Source organism: Babylonia areolata, chromosome 25, assembly GCF_041734735.1.
Source record: "Babylonia areolata isolate BAREFJ2019XMU chromosome 25, ASM4173473v1, whole genome shotgun sequence".
In the NCBI taxonomy this organism is placed as follows: Eukaryota; Metazoa; Mollusca; class Gastropoda; order Neogastropoda; family Buccinidae; genus Babylonia; species Babylonia areolata.
In genome coordinates, this window is record NC_134900.1 from 39411803 (window position 1) to 39433822 (window position 22020).

Sequence of the window (22020 nt, forward strand, 5' to 3'; positions counted from 1 at the left end):
ACACCACCACAGTTAGAACACAGTGAAGAAGCCACTGTAACATACACACTATCACCTACAATCAAGGGCATTTCCCTTACACCTGTGCGGGCATTCAAAAAACAACACAAGGGAACATTAGCCATGGACAGCAGAAAGAATACAAGACACAATCAGAAGCAAAAGGGACACAGAAATCCAGCAGAGCACTCACCATACATAGGCAGGTGGTCCATGAGGGAGCTCGTTTCACTGAAGCCTCCCCCTACAGCCCCTATATCAGAGCTGCAAGCTGCCTGGGATGTGCTCTCGCTGGGGGGCTGCTGCTTGGGGCTGCACCGAGGGGACTTGGACGATCCTGCACACATGCACTGCTCTTCTTCATACACTGCCACTTCCACATGGCTGCAACCGTTATGAATGAAAGTCACATTTTGAAAGGCATCTGAAGGCCTCTCCTTCACGAAAACAACATGGTACTTGTTGAGTTTAATGAACTATCAACCGACGCACTTGTCAAACTGCTTGAGGGAGAACATGTGAAATTAAAGACTAATTATAGCATCTGAAATCTCCACTCTAAGATGTACACACAGTAATACACACAAACACACCCACACACACACCACTCAAACAAAGAATTAAGATCTGAATACAGCTTTATCTAATCTTCATGTTACACCAATTTCACACATTCCCCAAACACCAACTATAATATTGTGAAATCACACTTGCTGGATGGAGTTCAGGAACTTGCAGTGGACAGGTGACTGAAGGCATCATCTACTAGTACAGGTAAGTTTCATTTGACTGCAACGTTCTTGCAATATTTCAACCTGTTCAAAAACTGGCAGACTGGTGGAAGGTGACATCAACTAGTACAGTTCAGTTTTACTTGACAGCAGCATTCTTACAAGAAAGACTTACAAATCCCTGTTAAGTAAAATATCAGTCTAAGCAACTTATTCACACACAACCAGAACATAACGGAGTGAAAACACAGGCAGATGGAACATGACCAGGACACTGAACAGAGGCTCTTTCCACCCATTCTACACTCACACACTGCCCAGGTAAACCCTTTGACAGCTAAATTCACTATTCACTATTCATTTTACATGGACTTCACCATGATACATTTGTTCAATACATGTACGTGTGTAAGCAACAAGTGTGCATGCTTATTAGCATGCGTTAAGTGTGTGTTAGCATGAGTGTGTGTGTGTGTGCGCATGCGCACGTGTTCAAATAGTGGAAAGGTGTGGTTTTTACCAGGCTTGTGTTGATTTGACTCTGTGTGTGTGTGTGTGTGTGTGTGTGTGTGTGTGTGCTGGTTTTTTATGGATATGTCATATAGGAAATTTTCTTCCTAAAATTACATTTATGTAACATACTTACCATGACCCACTAGTGCAGACTCCAGCAGGGGTCTGATTCCTGTCCTGTGCAAACTACTACCCACCCATGTGGAGAAAACAAAAGTAGCTACGGCTGATAACCTCCCGAAGTAGGTTACCTCCCCTTTGCATCCCTGACTAGGCCCCGCTTTTGACGACAATTTGCCGCAACCAGCGTAGCGTGCAGGGAGAACGGAAAGCGGGGAGGAACAGGAGGGTCTTAAATGTGGGTCACGGTAAGTATGTTACTTAAACGTAATTTCAGGAAGAAAATTTCCTTTTAATTACACATACTTAACTGTGACCCACCAGCGCAGAATGGTACGACATGGTGGAGGGCTCACCTGTTCTATTGTATGTGTGCTGCGATGGCCTGTTGTGCTACCACCAGAGGGGATGCCTCTTGAGCCATCATCCCTAAAGCGATAGACGTCCCTCAAGTACAATTCAATGAAGGTACCAGGGTTTTTCCAGTAAGCAGCCCCCATGTCTTGTAGCCTTGGTGAGTGGGCAAAGACAAGGGAAGAAGACCATGCTCTGACTTCGTGAGCTCTGGCTGAGGGGGCATGTGCTAAGGGGTCCGAGTTTGAGTGGGTGAGTTGGCGACACCACTCGCCAGGGGCAACAGGGCTCGGAGATAGGGTGTACTGCGTCACCTAAGGATGTTGGTGCAGGCAAAGAAGACTGAGGCCCACAGCTGTATTTGTGGGAGAGGTCTGTGGACCACAGCTGTGCTGATAAATGTAGTGCAAAGAGAATCAGGTCAGTGTGTTGAAACCACACTTTATTGAGAGCCCTTCCAATCAAAGGAAGGGAAGGAAACACGTACCCTATGGGGTTGCCTCACTTGAGCGCGGTTGAGCCTCAATGCAAGGAGGTGCACATGTGGCTTGATCTGATGATTCCACATCGGTTGTGGGCCAATTGGGAAAGTGATAAATGTGTTTGAAGGAAACTGTGGCATCAGACAGAGGTAGCCCACCAGGATGGTGGGCTTGCCTTAGGCGTGACAGCCAGATCTGTAGAGCTCCTCCATGCCAGCTGACAGGTGATGGGCGCGCCCCACCCCCCAACTTTTTTGTTGCTGCCAAAAAACAGCACTGGCATGTTGCCTGTGCATAGAATGGCGGACATTTGGCAACAAGAGACTCGAAGTCCCTGGTGTCTCTGGGACAAGGCTGTGTAATTGCCCAGGCAGGTACCATCATGAAAGGGGCAGACAGAAGGCTTGGTGGCTTCTCTGCCTGAGTGTGGCATGTTGGAGCAACCTGCAGAATGTTGTCGGCAGTCAATGGCTGGGTTGGATCAGGCTGTGGGAGTGCACTTCATGGTGGAGTTCCTAATGGAAGAGGGTCTCCATGGGGAAAATTTTCACTGAAGGTACTTTAGTGAGAAAGGGGACCAGATCCATGACAGGCCTCTGGCTCTGTGTGGTGTGCACTAAGTCTGGTATGGAGCTGGGCGGGGCAGCGAGAAAAGTGGCTTTAGATGTGTTGTACTGGCAACTTTCATCAATGATCTGACATACGTTTACAGTAGGGCCAACAGCAAAGTGAGAGCTGTATTATCAGTGGTTTCTTAACTGCAATGGGAAATCGTTTGCAGCTTAGTCTTTCATGAAGGACTATGTCTCTCACACTAAAAGTCAAATTGCACTGGTACTTGGTGCTGTAGCCTTGGGGGCTAACTAGCCTTTGGGATCCTTCCCAATGGCGACAGTCTTTAAGGCCCTCTTGATCGAGAGTGGGTATGCAACTTGGGCAAAACACTCTACTATAATCAAATTCCAGCCCAGATAGTCAGGATAGCAGTCACCTCCTCTGCTGTTCTGATGGTCATTGTCGTACACGACTGATGATCAGATACTGGTCCTAGAAGGACACCAATCAGCATGGGTAAATCAGGAAACAGCTGCTGTGTACTTGGGAGATGAAGGTGTCCACCATGCAGGTTCTGCTGAAATGTAAGAAAGCCTGGTGGATGTGACGGGGTCTTGTGGGGCAACCGTGTGTCTGAAAGACATGGTGCTTGCTTCCAAAGTGACAACAAAGTCAGCCTCTGACAGGCCCTTGCTGAAGACTGGGGCTCCATGATGTGATAGCCTGTCTAGGCTAGAAACCCCTGAAAGTGTCTCACTGGAAAGACAGTGCTTAAGAAGGAATGCCCATCTGTAACCACAGCAGTGGTTGTGTGCTAAGGCTGAAAGGGTCAGGCACGTTGGGTAACAGCAGAGTCTAGTGGTGTGGTATAGGGAACTGCCACTGCCGAGGTTGGAGGAACCGTGTATGCACCCGTGGTGTGGGTGAGGGGCAATGCCAATGCAAGGGAGGTAACCACGGCTATCACTGATGAGGGTGCTGAAGCAGGAGTTGCCTCCCTTGAATCTGAAATTTGGAGCGAGGGGGAGGGTGCATGCGTGTGGGGGTGCGTGTCCCCTAGTGGGTCACCTTCCTCCCTACCTAGAGGGAGGGCTTCCCTGCCCGAAATGGTCGCTGCTGGACTCGAGACAGTTGGGGCATGCCGCGTGAGGTGCGTGCAATCTGTGGCCACGGCCGCCATTACGGACGTACGAGATATAGGAGCGAACCAAGGGTGTGAAGTGGAGGACCTTAAGTCCGCGCTGGATTCCCTGAGAGGGAATTTGTGGGCATGGGGAAAGGGACAGAGGAGGGCGACTCGCACACTGCTGACTGGAAGGGCCAAGAAAACACGGAGTGCGTTGAGACCGATCACGGATCGATTGAATTAAGAGAAACGACACCACTGACCTGAGTATCATGAAACAAACCCTGAGAAGCCGCCAGAGGAAGCGTAGGATGTGCTGGAGGTATGGAGTCAACCAGAGGTAGCAGAGGCAGTGGGGGGTTAATGTTGTAGACGGAGCCCAAGGTAGAGTGCCCAGTGTCATATCATATCATGTTAATATGAAGACCTTTAGGCCTGTAAGGCCTTTTACCCACTTGAAATGGGGGGAAGTGAGAGCCCCCATAATTGTATAGAGATTTTTATCATCCAATAGTGTGCAAGGCTTATTAATGAGTAATGAAAGGAGTTTTGTATTTTAAATTTTGAAAGTCAGTGCCAACACGATTTTTCAAAGTATTCACTGCGTCTGCCGATCAATTGTGATCACGCCTTAATATGAGCTCCATTGCCCAATCAGGCCAAGTAGTTTTGTCATATGCCATCTTTTACTGTTGTGCTTGTTATCTGTATGCATGCCTCACAGACTTCACCTCTCTACTTTCTCCAACTGAGGTAATGCAGTGATTCCAATGCCCACAGACCCAGACGACCCACACCAACCAGTGATTCCAATGACCCAGACGACCCACACCACCCAGTGATTCCAATGACCCAGACGACCCACACCACCCAGTGATTCCAATGACCCAGACGACCCACACCACCCAGTTATTCCAATGCCCACAGACCCAGAAGACCCACACCACCCAGTGATTCCAATGACCCAGACGACCCACACCACCCAGTGATTCCAATGACCCAGACGACCCACACTAACCAGTGATTCCAATGCCCACAGACCCAGACGACCCACACCACCCAGTGATTCCAATGCCCACAGACCCAGACGACCCACACCACCCAGTGATTCCAATGACCCAGACGACCCACACCACCCAGTGATTCCAATGCCCACAGACCCAGACGACCCACACCACCCAGTGATTCCAAAGACCCAGACGACCCACACCACCCAGTGATTCCAATGCCCACAGACCCAGACGACCCACACCACCCAGTGATTCCAATGACCCAGACGACCCACACCACCCAGTGATTCCAATGCCCACAGACCCAGACGACCCACACCACCCAGTGATTCCAATGCCCACAGACCCAGACGACCCACACCACCCAGTGATTCCAATGCCCACAGACCCAGACGACCCACACCACCCAGTGATTCCAATGCCCACAGACCCAGACGACCCACACCACCCAGTGATTCCAATGACCCAGACGACCCACACCACCCAGTGATTCCAATGCCCACAGACCCAGACGACCCACACCACCCAGTGATTCCAATGCCCACAGACCCAGACGACCCACACCACCCAGTGATTCCAATGACCCAGACGACCCACACCACCCAGTGATTCCAATGCCCACAGACCCAGACGACCCACACCAACCAGTGATTCCAATGCCCACAGACCCAGACGACCCACACCACCCTGTGATTCCAATGACCCAGACGACCCACACCACCCAGTGATTCCAATGACCCAGACGACCCACACCACCCAGTGATTCCAATGCCCACAGACCCAGACGACCCACACCACCCAGTGATTCCAATACCCACAGACCCAGATGACCCACACCAACCAGTGATTCCAATGCCCACAGACCCAGACAACCCACACCACCCAGTGATTCCAATGACCCAGACGACCCACACCAACCAGTGATTCCAATGACCCAGACGACCCACACCAACCAGTGATTCCAATGACCCAGACGACCCACACCAACCAGTGATTCCAATACCCACAGACCCAGACGACCCACACTAACCAGTGATTCCAATGCCCACAGACCCAGACGACCCACACCACCCAATGATTCCAATGCCCACAGACCCAGACGACCCACACCACCCAGTGATTCCAATGCCCACAGACCCAGACGACCCACACCACCCAGTGATTCCAATGACCCAGACGACCCACACCAACCAGTGATTCCAATGACCCAGACGACCCACACCAACCAGTGATTCCAATGACCCAGACGACCCACACCAACCAGTGATTCCAATACCCACAGACCCAGACGACCCACACTAACCAGTGATTCCAATGCCCACAGACCCAGACGACCCACACCACCCAGTGATTCCAATGCCCACAGACCCAGACGACCCACACCACCCAGTGATTCCAATGCCCACAGACCCAGACGACCCACACCACCCAGTGATTCCAATGACCCAGACGACCCACACCAACCAGTGATTCCAATGCCCACAGACCCAGACGACCCACACCACCCAGTGATTCCAATGCCCACAGACCCAGACGACCCACACCAACCAGTGATTCCAATGCCCACAGACCCAGACGACCCACACCACCCAGTGATTCCAATACCCACAGACCCAGACGACCCACACCACCCAGTGATTCCAATACCCACAGACCCAGATGACCCACACCAACCAGTGATTCCAATGCCCACAGACCCAGACAACCCACACCACCCAGTGATTCCAATACCCACAGACCCAGACGACCCACACTAACCAGTGATTCCAATGCCCACAGACCCAGACGACCCACACCAACCAGTGATTCCAATGCCCACAGACCCAGACGACCCACACCACCCAGTGATTCCAATGACCCAGACGACCCACACCACCCAGTGATTCCAATGCCCACAGACCCAGACGACCCACACCACCCAGTGATTCCAATGCCCACAGACCCAGACGACCCACACCACCCAGTGATTCCAATGCCCACAGACCCAGACGACCCACACCAACCAGTGATTCCAATGCCCACAGACCCAGACGACCCACACCACCCAGTGATTCCAATACCCACAGACCCAGACGACCCACACCACCCAGTGATTCCAATGCCCACAGACCCAGACGACCCACACCACCCATTGATTCCAATGACCCAGACGACCCACACCACCCAATGATTCCAATACCCACAGACCCAGACGACCCACACCACCCAGTGATTCCAATGCCCACAGACCCAGACGACCCACACCACCCAGTGATTCCAATGACCCAGACGACCCACACCACCCAGTGATTCCAATGACCCAGATGACCCACACCACCCAGTGATTCCAATGACCCAGATGACCCACACCACCCAGTGATTCCAATGACCCAGACGACCCACACCACCCAGTGATTCCAATGACCCAGACGACCCACACCACCCATTGATTCCAATGACCCAGACGACCCACACCACCCAGTGATTCCAATACCCACAGACCCAGACGACCCACACCACCCAGTGATTCCAATGCCCACAGACCCAGACGACCCACACCACCCAGTGATTCCAATGACCCAGACGACCCACACCACCCAGTGATTCCAATACCCACAGACCCAGACGACCCTCACCACCCACCTGGCACGGCGATGTCCACAGTGGCAGGGTGCTGTGGGGAGCTCTGCCCACTGCGGGTCCGGGGAGAGCGGCTGGTTCGAGCCTCAGGGGACCCACTGCCTCCCTCCATGTGACGGGAGTACTCACTAGCCGAGCTGCAGGTGGCACTGGCTGCTGGGTTCTGGGGGACACAACAACTGACCATGCCACGTCCTGCATCATACTGCTCAGTGTCAAATAATCATAATGATATAATGATGATACAGTGTTAGGTTCTGGTGGACACAACTGACCATGCCACGTCCTGCATCATACTGCTCAGTGTCAAATAATCATAATGATATAATGATGATGATACAGTGTTAGGTTCTGGGGGACATGCCACGTCCTGCATCATACTGCTCAGTGTCAAATAATTATAATGATATAATGATGATACAGTGTTAGGTTCTGGGGGACATGCCACATCCTGCATCATACTGCTCAGTGTCAAATAATCATAATGATATAATGATGATACAGTGTTAGGTTCTGGGGGACATGCCACGTCCTGCATCATACTGCTCAGTGTCAAATAATCATAATGTAATGATGATAAAGGTAATTCTGTAGCACTTTAATCTTGTCCAGAGACAAATGTAAGCACTTTGACATGGGTGCACATGCATTCACAGCTGTGATTCAGAGGGATTACGGTAAAACGTAAGACATCTAGAGGAGAAAACTGTAGACCAAGGAGAGGGGCATTTTGGAAAGAGGCAGAGTTTAAAGCCATACCTTAAAAGAGCTGATTGTTGAAATTTGGTGAAACAAAAAAGGGAGCTCCAAATTAAACATTATTTATGCTCCACAGGAAAAACAACTCCGTGAGGATTAATGGGTGTAATGTGAAGAAATCAAGCTAACTGCTACCAAATCTGAAGAGACAAAAACCCTCAGCTTATGCATCATTCCTCCCAATAGGAAATTTTCTATCTAAAATTACGTTTAAATAACATACTTACCGTGACCCAACTAGTACAGACTCCGGCAGGGGTCTGACATTCCTGTCCTGTTCAAACTACTATCCGCCTATGCAGAGAAAATGAGAGAACTACGGCCGATAACCTCCCGGAAGTAGGTAACGTCCCTTGCTCCTGAGGGCCAAACATAGTTCCCTGACCACCCTGGTGAAGACCCACGGGGCTGGAGCCAGGCCAAATAAAAGGGCTCTGAACTGGAAGGACTTATAATTTCAGAAAAAAAGAACAAAGGACCCACCCCATAAATAACGCAAGGGAAAAATGTCTGCACACGCACGTATGCGCATGCATGAGTGTGAGCGAGTTACAGTGTGAGTTTGCGTGAGTTTGTGTGAATCAATGTGTTTCTCTGTCTCGTGTTTCTGTGTGTGTCAGGGTGTCTATGTGTCTGCAAGTTGCATGTCTCCCACCCCCTACCCCCATGAACACTGTGACCGGCCGTGGTGTAAAAGAGGACTGTATGTAATCAGCACTGACCTGTGTTCGGGTCTTGCTGGTAGCCTCCTGCTCTGTCAGCCATTGCAGGTACGACTCACGGGCCACCTGCTCCTCTATACTCTCCTGGGTCAGCTCCCAGTCTGTCTCTCGCATCTTGTCCTCCAGCATCGTCTGCACAAACACACACACACAACTTACTTCTCAACAAAGATGACAGTCTCATTATTAATGATATGGCTATTATCTTCCATCAGAGACCAAGCTCCAAGCACTTTACTAACACAAGTCAACTGCACAACATGCTGCATGTCTAGGTAAAGCAGGCTGACAGCTGCTTTTTAGATGCTCATCCCTCTCTTCCTGTCTCAGTCTGGCTTCAGTCACACACACACACATACTTAAGTGATCAAACACAAAACTCAAAATCACCCTAAAATAAAAACCAAGAGAAATTAATAAAATCTTATACTTGTCATGTGAATACACAGACCTGTGTAAATTTGAATATGTGTGTTATGTGTGTTTTGGATGGGATTAAAAATGCAAGAGGCAAAGCTTTTAATATAATCTGCATTTTCTCTTCCACAAACTCTTTTGTGTGTGTGTGTGTGTGTGTGTGTGTGTGTGTGTGTGTGTGTGTGTGTGTGTGTGTGCATATGCATGCAAAAGTGAATGTGTGCGTTTTTCTTGCACTGTTTGGTAGGCTCTCAAGGCCTGAGGAGCACACTAAAGCTATAATGTGTGTGCGTTTTTCTTGCACTGTCTGGTAGGCTCTCAAGGCCTGAGGAGCACACTAAAGCTATAATGTGTGTGCGTTTTTCTTGCACTGTCTGGTAGGCTCTCAAGGCCTGAGGAGCACACTAAAGCTATAATGTGTGTGTGTTTTTCTTGCACTGTTTGGTAGGCTCTCAAGGCCTGAGGAGCACACTAAAGCTATAATGTGTGTGCGTTTTTCTTGCACTGTTTGGTAGGCTCTCAAGGCCTGAGGAGCACACTAATGCTATAATGTGTGTGCGTTTTTCTTGCACTGTTTGGTAGGCTCTCAAGGCCTGAGGAGCACACTAAAGCTATAATGTGTGTGTGTTTTTCTTGCACTGTTTGGTAGGCTCTCAAGGCCTGAGGAGCACACTAAAGCTATAATGTGTGTGCGTTTTTCTTGCACTGTTTGGTAGGCTCTCAAGGCCTGAGGAGCACACTAATGCTATAATGTGTGTGCGTTTTTCTTGCACTGTTTGGTAGGCACTCAAGGCCTGAGGAGCACACTAAAGCTATAATGTGTGTGCGTTTTTCTTGCACTGTTTGGTAGGCTCTCAAGGCCTGAGGAGCACACTAAAGCTATAATGTGTGTGCGTTTTTCTTGCACTGTTTGGTAGGCTCTCAAGGCCTGAGGAGCACACTAAAGCTATAATGTCAAGGCCTGAGGAGCACACTAAAGCTATAATGTGTGTGCGTTTTTCTTGCACTGTTTGGTAGGCTCTCAAGGCCTGAGGAGCACACTAAAGCTATAATGTGTGTGCGTTTTTCTTGCACTGTCTGGTAGGCTCTCAAGGCCTGAGGAGCACACTAAAGCTATAATGTGTGTGCGTTTTTCTTGCACTGTTTGGTAGGCTCTCAAGGCCTGAGGAGCACACTAAAGCTGTAATGTGTGTGCGTTTTTCTTGCACTGTTTGGTAGGCACTCAAGGCCTGAGGAGCACACTAAAGCTATAATGTGTGTGCGTTTTTCTTGCACTGTTTGGTAGGCTCTCAAGGCCTGAGGAGCACACTAAAGCTATAATGTGTGTGCGTTTTTCTTGCACTGTTTGGTAGGCTCTCAAGGCCTGAGGAGCACACTAAAGCTGTAATATGTGTGTGTTTTTCTTGCACTGTCTGGTAGGCTCTCAAGGCCTGAGGAGCACACTAAAGCTATAATGTGTGTGCGTTTTTCTTGCACTGTTTGGTAGGCACTCAAGGCCTGAGGAGCACACTAAAGCTATAATGTGTGTGCGTTTTTCTTGCACTGTTTGGTAGGCTCTCAAGGCCTGAGGAGCACACTAAAGCTATAATGTCAAGGCCTGAGGAGCACACTAAAGCTATAATGTGTGTGCGTTTTTCTTGCACTGTTTGGTAGGCTCTCAAGGCCTGAGGAGCACACTAAAGCTATAATGTGTGTGTGTTTTTCTTGCAGGTTGGTAGGCACTCAAGGCCTGAGGAGCACACTAAAGCTATGTTACATCAAGCACCTTCTTCCCTCATACCCTTTTCTTCCATTTTTTTTCCTTTCAAGCTGTGGTGTATAGTGTGTCTGGATAATTCCACACTTATGATAACTCCTTGAAACAAACTGTTGAATTTTTTTAATTATATCTGACAATGTCTGACTGTGACCATGCAATTTGATGCAAGACATTAAATTTCTGCAGTTCTAAAAAAAAAAAAAAAAAAAAAAAAGTTTCTGCAGTTCTAACATGTACAGGTAATAAACACAGAATCACCACTATGCCTCCCTTAAAAGGAAAAAAAAAAAACAGCAAAAGCTAGGGGGGTCTGACCATATACAGACACTGCCCTCAACCTGCTCATATTCTATTTTCAAAGCAGTGTTCCATCTTACCTTTTCCAGGTGATAGTTCTCAGTGTTTTAAAGCAGTGTTCCATCTTACCTTTTCCAGGTGATAGTTCTCACAGTGTTTTAAAGCAGTGTTCCATCTCACCTTTTCCAGGTGATAGTTCTCACAGTGTTTTAAAGCAGTGTTTCATCTCACCTTTTCCAGGTGATAGTTCTAAGAGTGTTTTAAAGCAGTGTTCCATCTCACCTTTTCCAGGTGATAGTTCTCACAGTGTTTTAAAGCAGTGTTCCATCTTACCTTTTCCAGGTGATAGTTCTCACAGTGTTTTAAAGCAGTGTTCCATCTTACCTTTTCCAGGTGATAGTTCTCACAGTGTTTTAAAGCAGTGTTCCATCTTACCTTTTCCAGGTGATAGTTCTCACAGTGTTTTAAAGCAGTGTTCCATCTCACCTTTTCCAGGTGATAGTTCTCACAGTGTTTTAAAGCAGTGTTCCATCTCACCTTTTCCAGGTGATAGTTCTCACAGTGTTTTAAAGCAGTGTTCCATCTTACCTTTTCCAGGTGATAGTTCTCACAGTGTTTTAAAGCAGTGTTCCATCTTACCTTTTCCAGGTGATAGTTCTAAGAGTGTTTTAAAGCAGTGTTCCATCTTACCTTTTCCAGGTGATAGTTCTAAGAGTGTTTTAAAGCAGTGTTCCATCTTACCTTTTCCAGGTGATAGTTCTCACAGTGTTTTAAAGCAGTGTTCCATCTTACCTTTTCCAGGTGATAGTTCTCACAGTGTTTTAAAGCAGTGTTCCATCTCACCTTTTCCATGTGATAGTTCTAAGAGTGTTTTAAAGCAGTGTTCCATCTTACCTTTTCCAGGTGATAGTTCTAAGAGTGTTTTAATGCAGTGTTCAATCTTACCTTTTCAAGGTGATAGTTCTCACAGTGTTTTAAAGCAGTGTTCCATCTCACCTTTTCCAGGTGATAGTTCTCACAGTGTTTTAAAGCAGTGTTCCATCTTACCTTTTCCAGGTGATAGTTCTCACAGTGTTTTAAAGCAGTGTTCCATCTTACCTTTTCCAGGTGATAGTTCTCAGTGTTTTAAAACAGTGTTCCATCTTACCTTTTCCAGGTGATAGTTCTCAGAGTGTTTTAAAGCAGTGTTCCATCTCACCTTTTCCAGGCGATAGTTCTCACAGTGTTTTAAAGCAGTGTTCCATCTCACCTTTTCCAGGTGATAGTTCTCACAGTGTTTTAAAGCAGTGTTCCATCTTACCTTTTCCAGGTGATAGTTCTCACAGTGTTTTAAAGCAGTGTTCCATCTCACCTTTTCCAGGTGATAGTTCTAAGAGTGTTTTAAAGCAGTGTTCCATCTTACCTTTTCCAGGTGATAGTTCTAAGAGTGTTTTAAAGCAGTGTTCCATCTTACCTTTTCCAGGTGATAGTTCTCACAGTGTTTTAAAGCAGTGTTCCATCTTACCTTTTCCAGGTGATAGTTCTCACAGTGTTTTAAAGCAGTGTTCCATCTCACCTTTACCATGTGATAGTTCTAAGAGTGTTTTAAAGCAGTGTTCCATCTTACCTTTTCCAGGTGATAGTTCTAAGAGTGTTTTAATGCAGTGTTCAATCTTACCTTTTCAAGGTGATAGTTCTCACAGTGTTTTAAAGCAGTGTTCCATCTCACCTTTTCCAGGTGATAGTTCTCACAGTGTTTTAAAGCAGTGTTCCATCTTACCTTTTCCAGGTGATAGTTCTCACAGTGTTTTAAAGCAGTGTTCCATCTTACCTTTTCCAGGTGATAGTTCTAAGAGTGTTTTAAAACAGTGTTCCATCTTACCTTTTCCAGGTGATAGTTCTCAGAGTGTTTTAAAGCAGTGTTCCATCTCACCTTTTCCAGGCGATAGTTCTCACAGTGTTTTAAAGCAGTGTTCCATCTCACCTTTTCCAGGTGATAGTTCTCACAGTGTTTTAAAGCAGTGTTCCATCTTACCTTTTCCAGGTGATAGTTCTCACAGTGTTTTAAAACAGTGTTCCATCTTACCTTTTCCAGGTGATAGTTCTCACAGTGTTTTAAAGCAGTGTTCCATCTTACCTTTTCCAGGTGATAGTTCTCACAGTGTTTTAAAGCAGTGTTCCATCTCACCTTTTCCAGGTGATAGTTCTCACAGTGTTTTAAAGCAGTGTTCCATCTTACCTTTTCCAGGTGATAGTTCTAAGAGTGTTTTAAAGCAGTGTTCCATCTCACCTTTTCCAGGTGATAGTTCTCACAGTGTTTTAAAGCAGTGTTCCATCTTACCTTTTCCAGGTGATAGTTCTCACAGTGTTTTAAAGCAGTGTTTCATCTTACCTTTTCCAGGTGATAGTTCTCACAGTGTTTTAAAACAGTGTTCCATCTCACCTTTTCCAGGTGATAGTTCTCAGAGTGTTTTAAAGCAGTGTCCATCAGGTTTCTGTCAGCAGCCTGCAAATCGACACAACAATTGAGCAAATTTCATATATTATAAACAAAAACAAAAACAACACACACACACACACTCAGAGCAGACTTTCTCTCACAAAGAATTTCTGTACAGCAACAGCTCATCGACTCAGATGTAGGGGATCAGATCATTAACTCATTCTACCCCACACCAACACACCTGCAACAACTCCCATGGATCAGCGCTACATGAGACCACTGCAGAAAAAAACGGTGCTTTACAAAAACGGCAAAAATCGATAGAGACTTGTTGAATAATTCGTCAAACAAAGATTTATTTTCATGCTTTCGGAATCCGTAAATGGTTCAGTTTAGAATGCCAATTGTACCAAGCAAGAATGAACAAAATTAGAACAGAGTGTTAGTACGAGAATACTCGTACCTGGTCCACAGGGGAAGTAATCATGGAACGAGTTAACTCATACCTGGAGTAGAAAGAGTTAATATCTTTTAAATTTTTTCACTGACACACATCCACACACACACAAATGAACACATGCTCTCATTCTCCTTGAGTGGCAGAGCTGGGGCTTTTATAATTCTGTCAAATTTAAATTTGCATTCACACCTATTTCATACTGTGAAACTCAATGCCTTTTTCGGGGCAATGTTCTCCCCATGAACCATATCCTTGCAAGCCAACAAATATTTGTGACACCAACATGAGCTGTAGTGGTGTGTTTGATCAAGACACTAAAACTGTGTAAGCACTCTAAAGCAGTAAAAGTACTGTCATTTCACAAACCAGTATCATAATTCATATCCATGATTGCTCCTGGGAAACATCTAATGTAATGAATAATGGATGATGAAGCTGCATGCAGCAAAATAAGGCCAAATGAACACGCTTAACAGCCAAAAAAAGCGCAAGACGCGACGAGAGGTGACCTACTTCCGGGAGGTTAACTGCCGTAGTTGCTTTCGTTTTCTCCGCATAGGCGGATAGTAGTTTGCACAGGACAGGAATGTCAGACCCCTGCCGGTGTCTGCACTAGTTGGGTCACGGTTAAGTATGTGTAATTAAACTTGAATTAAACAAGGGACCAACAGCTTCCCATGTCAGGGAAGCAAAAAGAGGTGCAATCCCTCAAAGTTGTTCCACAACCTCTCCAGGCATCGTGCACACTGCCATGTTATTTACTTTTTTTACCTCATTACACTGCCAAAACTAACCTCACATAGTGTGTGTGCATGCTAGCAACAGGGCCTTCAGTCTTGAACCATGTATATACTGGCTTTTTTTAAAATCCAACAGAATTCGAAGTTCGGTCTTTATTTGTCAAGACATAATGGTGGAATTATAATTTTTTTAGGGGCACCCTCTCACTGGATACAACTCCAATCAAGCTTCATCTCACAGGTATGACAGAAAATACGAAAAAAAATTAGCCGTATGCAGAGCACAGGAGCAGGAGTTGAGACGGCTGCCGGAAAAAGAGGGCGCTAGTCAGGGAAGCAAAGGGGAGGTAACCTACTTCGGGAGGTTATCGGCCGTAGCTACTTTCGTTTTCTCCGCATAGGCGGGTAGTAGTTTGCACAGGACAGGAATCAGACCCCTGCCGGAGTCTGCACTAGTGGGTCACGGTTAAGTATGTGTAATTAAAGTTATGTTTATTCTGTCAGATTTACCTTATGAGAAGGCGCAAACTCAGAATTACAATTCATATCTTAACCTCTGAAAGGTAGGAATACATCTCTTACATTTCTTTTATTGTGATACCTTTCATATCATTACATATGCATGATAAATCACCTTCATTTCAGTTTCTATGATACATTCCATAACAAAATAATGATCAAGAATTATGGCAAACTCTCAACCCTATGTACGATGTTGAAAACTGCCTAAACAAATTAGAAATAACAATAAAAATGTGGGCGTTTACTTTTTCTTTATTATTTCATTATCTTTACATGACTGTCTTTAAATTCTATGTCCCTTCTAGTTAATAAAGTTTTCTTTTCAACAGGACAGGAATGTCAGACCCCTGCCGGAGTCTGCACTAGTGGGTCACGGTTAAGTATGTGTAATTAAATACAGTTTTCTTTTCAGGTCTTTTCCAGTGTTCTTGGATTCTCTGCAAACTCTGCTGTAGTTTACACATATCTTTGGTGCGTGTTCTCAACAAGAACGATGCGAGCAGGAAAGCTAACAAAGCAGTGCCTTACCCCAGGCTGGTAGCCGGGCAGACCAAGGCCCACTCCAATGGTAGCTTTATAGGGATCAACCACAGAGTTGTAGTGAACCGCCCGGTGGTAGCTGATGCGGATGGGTTCATTGTCCGTTTTGTAAGTGCTCTGGAAGGTGTTGATAGGCTCTGGAACACAACAGCAACATGCTTTTGTGTCACAGCAAACTTCATCTCCCACATGTATATCAAACCAAATCATGTTAATAGCTAAACCAACAGCAAAGGGCTGAATACCCATCGCTTCTTAAAACTAGTGGAAGGAAATCACATAATAACGTTTAAAGGTTAATTAAAAGAAAAACAGAAAACCATACGGCAATGTTGTGAGAATATTTTGAAATGGTAAGGGGATACAGATTAGAGATTAAGTATACATAACCACTATCAAACTTTTCTTCTCTTTACCTGAAAAGTTGTCAGGTTTTCCTCAGGGCACAGTATAATCTAGCAATTGTACAGAAACCCCCATCCTCTCCAACCTAACTTACCAATGCTGTACTGATAGACATCAACAGGTCTGTTGAATAATTCTGCAATCGCTTGGATTTCCAAGTGGTTGCCATGGCAGTCATCCATGCGCTTCCGGTTCAAGTAGGTCTGGAAGTCTTCAGTCACATACTGAGAGAAGAACTCAGCATTCTTTGCCTGCAAACGCAAATCCAGTTCTTAATTCCCAAAGACTGGTGTAATCTACAGGGATTTAGAATATACTGCTGTTGGAGCTTTTCCAATAAGACAACAAAACTACTGCACACCTGAAAAAAACAACAACAAAACTACAAGAGAGAGATCTGCAAAACTTTATATATTAACAATAGTACGTGGAAATTTTGAACAAGTTTCATTGTTTTTTGGGGGGGGTTGTTCGTTTGGCTTTTTTAGCTCCGCCATATTCTGCACCATTTCAGAGGCATTACTACCACGCCGCTCATTCTGAGCACCCCCATACACAGCCACAACCAGGTTCATCTGTCAAGAGTCCCAGCATTGGCAGTCCACAGGGAACCATCGATGTTTGGTCCCCAGGAGGCCACATACCAGAGCACACCCTGCACTGCTGCCGAGTCACTTTGGTGGTATTCAGTGGTGCCTGTTCTGATTCAGACACCACCTACTAAGCCTCCAACTGATGACAATAATGGCTTAGTCGCAGAGCCAGAGTAAATATCCCTCCCAGAGTGGAGACCACCACCATGTCCCTCCAACAACAGCCCCAAAACAATTTTGAACAAGTTACTTCAATGGCGAACACTGACTATAATTTACACTTTAATTATATAACTTATTAAGATAAACATTTAACTTAATACTTCTAAACCAACTATCGCTATGTCTCACACAGCAACAGGATTCAGTGAAACATACCATGTAATCGATGCACATGTTCCGGACCACTGAATTCATCTCTTGATCTCCGTAGATCTGGTCCGCTGAACAAACAAATGGGGACTGAGTGAGGCTCTGTGTATACGTTATTATGTTTGTGTGTGCATGGATACTGAATGCAGTGATCTGTGCAAGTTTGTGTGAACTGGAATAACTGTATGCCTGCTTCAGTGTAATGAGATCTCTCTATCATAAGTATCAAATAAGACAGAGGGACCTAAAAAGGACGACCACTTGTACAGAGCATGACATACACTCAAAACAGCAAGAAGGCTTGTGCTTGTTCTTGTTATTAATCTTATGACTTGCACCAAAACAATATGTTTGCCTATCAAAACAACCGATCTAGCTGCCTGCTGTACACTAGAATTTGTCAATGACCATATTCAGGTTTAAACAGAAAGTGTTTCACTCAAGCAAACAATATGATTATGAAATTGCATGATGTGGGAAAGTACGTAACAGTTCCAAGCGTTTTGAAAGAAAAAACTTGTATAGCCTTATTCTTGTTTTGCTGTTTAAATTTTGTTTTTAGTTAAATGTTTTTCTTTCCTGCTACATGTCATATATAAATGAAGTAACCATAGAAATACAAACAGGACAGTCCTGTGTTACAATTAGAGTGCATGAATGTGTTCTATATAATAAACTTTTATAAAGGCTACTTACCAACAGCTCTGAATAGGCAGGCACCATCTTCTCCCATCTTCTTGATGATAAAGCCTTTCTTCTCTTTCAAAGCTTGCTCAAACCAACGCTCCAACTGAAAAGAAAGTGAAATCACACACAGATATACAATTTTCAACTTCCTTAATCTATTGAATGTTGTTTAAAGCTAATTAAATTCCATATTTTAGAATAATGTATATGCAAACAAAACCAAATATATTGTCCTGCACAAGAAACATGCACAGTTTATACTATAGTATTATACTCAGTCAGTACATAGTGCACCTTGAGCAAGGTCTCCTACCAGAGAGCCAGTGTGGCTTCCGGAAAGAACGCGGGACTATCGACATGGTGTTTGCTGCCAGGCAGCTCCAGGAGAAGTGTCAGGAACAGAACGCCGACCTTTACTCCACCTATGTCAATCTGACCAAGGTCTTCGATACTGTTAGCAGAGATGGCCTTTGGAGAATCATGGCGAAGTACGGATGTCCCAGAAAGTTCATCACCATCATACGGCAACTACACGATGGGATGCTGGCCCAAGTCCAAGACAACGGAGAGACTTCAGAACCATTCCCTGTCTCCAACGAGTCAAGCAAGGGTGTGTTCTTGCCCCCACCCTGTTCAGTCTCATGTTTTCAACCATGCTGACAGATGCCTTCAGGGATGCTGACGTAGGCATTGGCATCATGTACCGCACAGATGGCTCACTCTTCAACCTCAGGAGGCTTCAAGCAAAAACCAAGGTGAGGACAGACACCATCAACGACTTCCTGTTTGCTGATGACTGCGCTCTCAACGCTGCCTCCGAAGCTGACATGCAACACAGCGTCGACAAGTTCTCTGCTGCCTGTGACAACTTTGGCCTCACAATCAGCATAAAGAAGACTGAGGTGATGCACCAGCCAGCTCCAGGAAAGCCTTACGTTGAACCAAACATCTTCATCAATGGGCAACGACTGAACGCGGTGGACAAGTTCACATACCCGGGCAGTACACTCTCTCGCACAGTTGTCATTGACGATGAGGTGAATGCCAGACTCGCCAAAGCCAGCGCTGCCTTCGGCAGACTCCATAAGAATGTTTGGAACAGGAGAGGCATCACCCTGGAGACGAAGCTCAAAGTATACAAGGCCATAGTTCTCACCACACTGCTTTATGGATGTGAATCATGGACGGTCTACAAACGCCACGCCAAAAAGCTGAACCACTTCCACACCACCAGCCTCAGAAAACTTCTGGGCATAAAGTGGCAAGAGAAGATCCCTGACACAGAGGTGCTCACTCGTGCAAACTTGCCCAGCATCTACACCATCTTGATGCAGGCCCAGATGCGCTGGGCAGGCCATGTAGTTCGCATGCCAGACCACCGGCTCCCCAAAAAAATGCTGTACGGCGAACTCCAACATGGCAAACGCTCCCATGGAGGCCAAAAGAAGCGCTTCAAAGACACTCTGAAAGCTTCTCTGAAGGCCTTCAACATCAGCCACAACACATGGGAGCTGAATGCAATGGACAGACCAAAGTGGCGTTCAGCTGTCCACAATGGCGCCAAATCCTGTGAGGCCAACAAAATCGCTGCAGCAGAGCAACGCTGACAGGCCAGGAAAAGCAGTGCCAGGAAGTCCCCGACAGCCGCCACCATCCCCTGTCCACACTGCGTCAGAACCTTCCAGGCGCGAACTGACCTGACCAGTCATCTGTGCACCCACAGAGCCCAACCCACCCACCCCCAGGATCACTAGATGGTCCTCGTCGATCCCGACGGACAAACCACACTGATTATTTTCTGGCTTTTGTAGTTTCACTGTTCATAAAACTGAAATATGATTAAATGTTGTAAATTTAAGAACTACATCACATTCACATATTCTGAATATACTGACCTGAAAAAGGTGGCAAGATATCTTACCTTTAATTTTAATCCCACTTTAAATTCCACTTTGGTGACTGAATACCTCTAAACCATTATCATTTTCAGTCCATGTATACATCCTTTTGTGTACTGGTCATACTTTTAACTGCGACTAGTGAGAGCAATGTATCACGTGTAATACATGATTGTATGCGCAAGACTGGTTTTTGAAACACTTTAATCAGTTCTTTTCTGTTTGTTCAAAATATTAAATTATCAATGTTTTCAATCTTTTTAGAGAATCCTGTTGCCTGTTGAATCATCTTGGCACTGCAGCTTTAGATAGTGTACAACAGTCCTTCATTTCATAGTAGATTTCTATTTTGTAATATAGTTAACTATTACAGTATTAGTATTACGCAAAAAGATTGGGCATTTGATCTTAATATTCATTCGATATCATGTGTGAAACAAAAACCGTTTCAATAAAGACCCCTGCCGGAGTCTGCACTAGTGGGTCACAGTTAAGTATGTGTAATTAAAACCGTTTCAATAAATTTGCAGACTGTTCATTCTGAGACACAAATGGGACAAATACAACAATGATCAAATGAACAAGAAATTTCCACATATATTATTGTACTGTACACCATATATCACATGTGCAGCGCGGTGGCACACAATATAATTCTTGAGACATAACTGTATGCAAAACTGATATACACAACATAAACTTGTTCGGTTTGCACACCTCTTCTCTGTTCTCTGCAACAGGGCGCGGAGTTGTATGCTCGTCCTCACTGTTGTAACCGTCCTCTAGCTCGTAAGCACCACTTTGTCCTGGGGATGCCTGGCTGCTGCTTGAATGTCCTGAGTGGGCACCTCTGTGTTTCCGAACACTCCTGTGTGGTGGGGATCTGTGTCGCCTTTTATGATTGCAAGAAGAATCATGATTTTCGAAGTCCAAGTCAAACTCAAATGCTGGTGTGCTCGGGTGTAGTTTCTCTTCTCTAGAGGTTGAGGGGCCCCACCTGGCACTTGTGGGGGACGTTCTTCCCCGACCAGCTTTCTCCAGACGAGTGTCTGTAGCAGTCGTGTGGTGGTAGTGTCCGTGCGCATGTGGATGATTTAATGTGTGCCCGTGTGTGTGACTGTGCGTGTGAGTGTGATTGTGTTGGTGAGGGTGTGGATGCCCTACGCCCGAGTGTGCATGTTGATGTTCCGGATTTTCTGGATCATTCTTATCCTTTGTCGCTTTCTTCTTAGGCAGGATAGTCATGGTGGAAACCAAAACTTTTCAGCTGCTTCCTTCGGTGAACAAAGTACTTGATTATGTAAGTCACCAGTCAAAATTCATTTGCAGAGGAGAGTGAAACTCTGAAGTATTGAAGACGTCAGTTCAATGTTCTTGCGATATGGCGTCCGAGACCATGACGTAAACAATGAAGTTGCAAGCGCCCTCTGTCAACAAAAGGGGACTTCATTCAGAAAACTAGTCGATGGTTACACTCCACAATGGGCACGGAAGCGTAATTTCGTGAACAGCGCGTAGTTAAATCAGTTTCAGTTTCAGTTTCAGTAGCTCAAGGAGGCGTCACTGCGTTCGGACAAATCCATACACGCTACACCACATCTGACAAGCAGATGCCTGACCAGCAGCGTAACCCAACGCGCTTAGTCAGGCCTTGAGAAAAAAAAGATAAGATAAATCCATAAAAAAGAACTACTACTACTAATAATAATATGTGTAAGGCGCAAAAATTTGATGAAGTCAACTATAAGCGTACAAAATAAAAGAAAAATAAAATAAAAATAAATAAATAAATAGATAAATAAATAATAATATAATTGTTAAAAAATAAAATAAATAAATGAATAAATAATAATAATAATAACAATTATGATAATAATAATATTAAAATAAAAAAATAAAAAATAAAAAAAGACAACA

The 22020-nt window shown here is 45.4% G+C and overlaps 1 protein-coding gene across 2 annotated transcripts in view; it reads right to left on the reverse strand.

The window, feature by feature from the left end:
- LOC143299929 (OTU domain-containing protein 5-like) overlaps positions 1-21516 on the reverse strand; it is a 26023-nt gene extending 4507 nt beyond the window's left edge. Inside the window, exons 1-9 of one of the 2 annotated variants that reach the window (XM_076613470.1) lie at positions 20821-21516; positions 18215-18308; positions 17525-17589; positions 16648-16804; positions 16137-16285; positions 13887-13949; positions 8992-9123; positions 7514-7673; positions 194-337 (exon numbers count right to left, since the gene is read on the reverse strand). In XM_076613470.1, the coding sequence (XP_076469585.1) occupies positions 194-337; positions 7514-7673; positions 8992-9123; positions 13887-13949; positions 16137-16285; positions 16648-16804; positions 17525-17589; positions 18215-18308; positions 20821-21348 (1492 nt within the window). In that variant the 5' untranslated portion in view covers positions 21349-21516. The remainder of the gene's footprint in view (positions 1-193; positions 338-7513; positions 7674-8991; positions 9124-13886; positions 13950-16136; positions 16286-16647; positions 16805-17524; positions 17590-18214; positions 18309-20820) is intronic. The other variant, XM_076613471.1, reaches the window with a different exon arrangement.
- Positions 21517-22020: the final 504 nt, after the last annotated feature.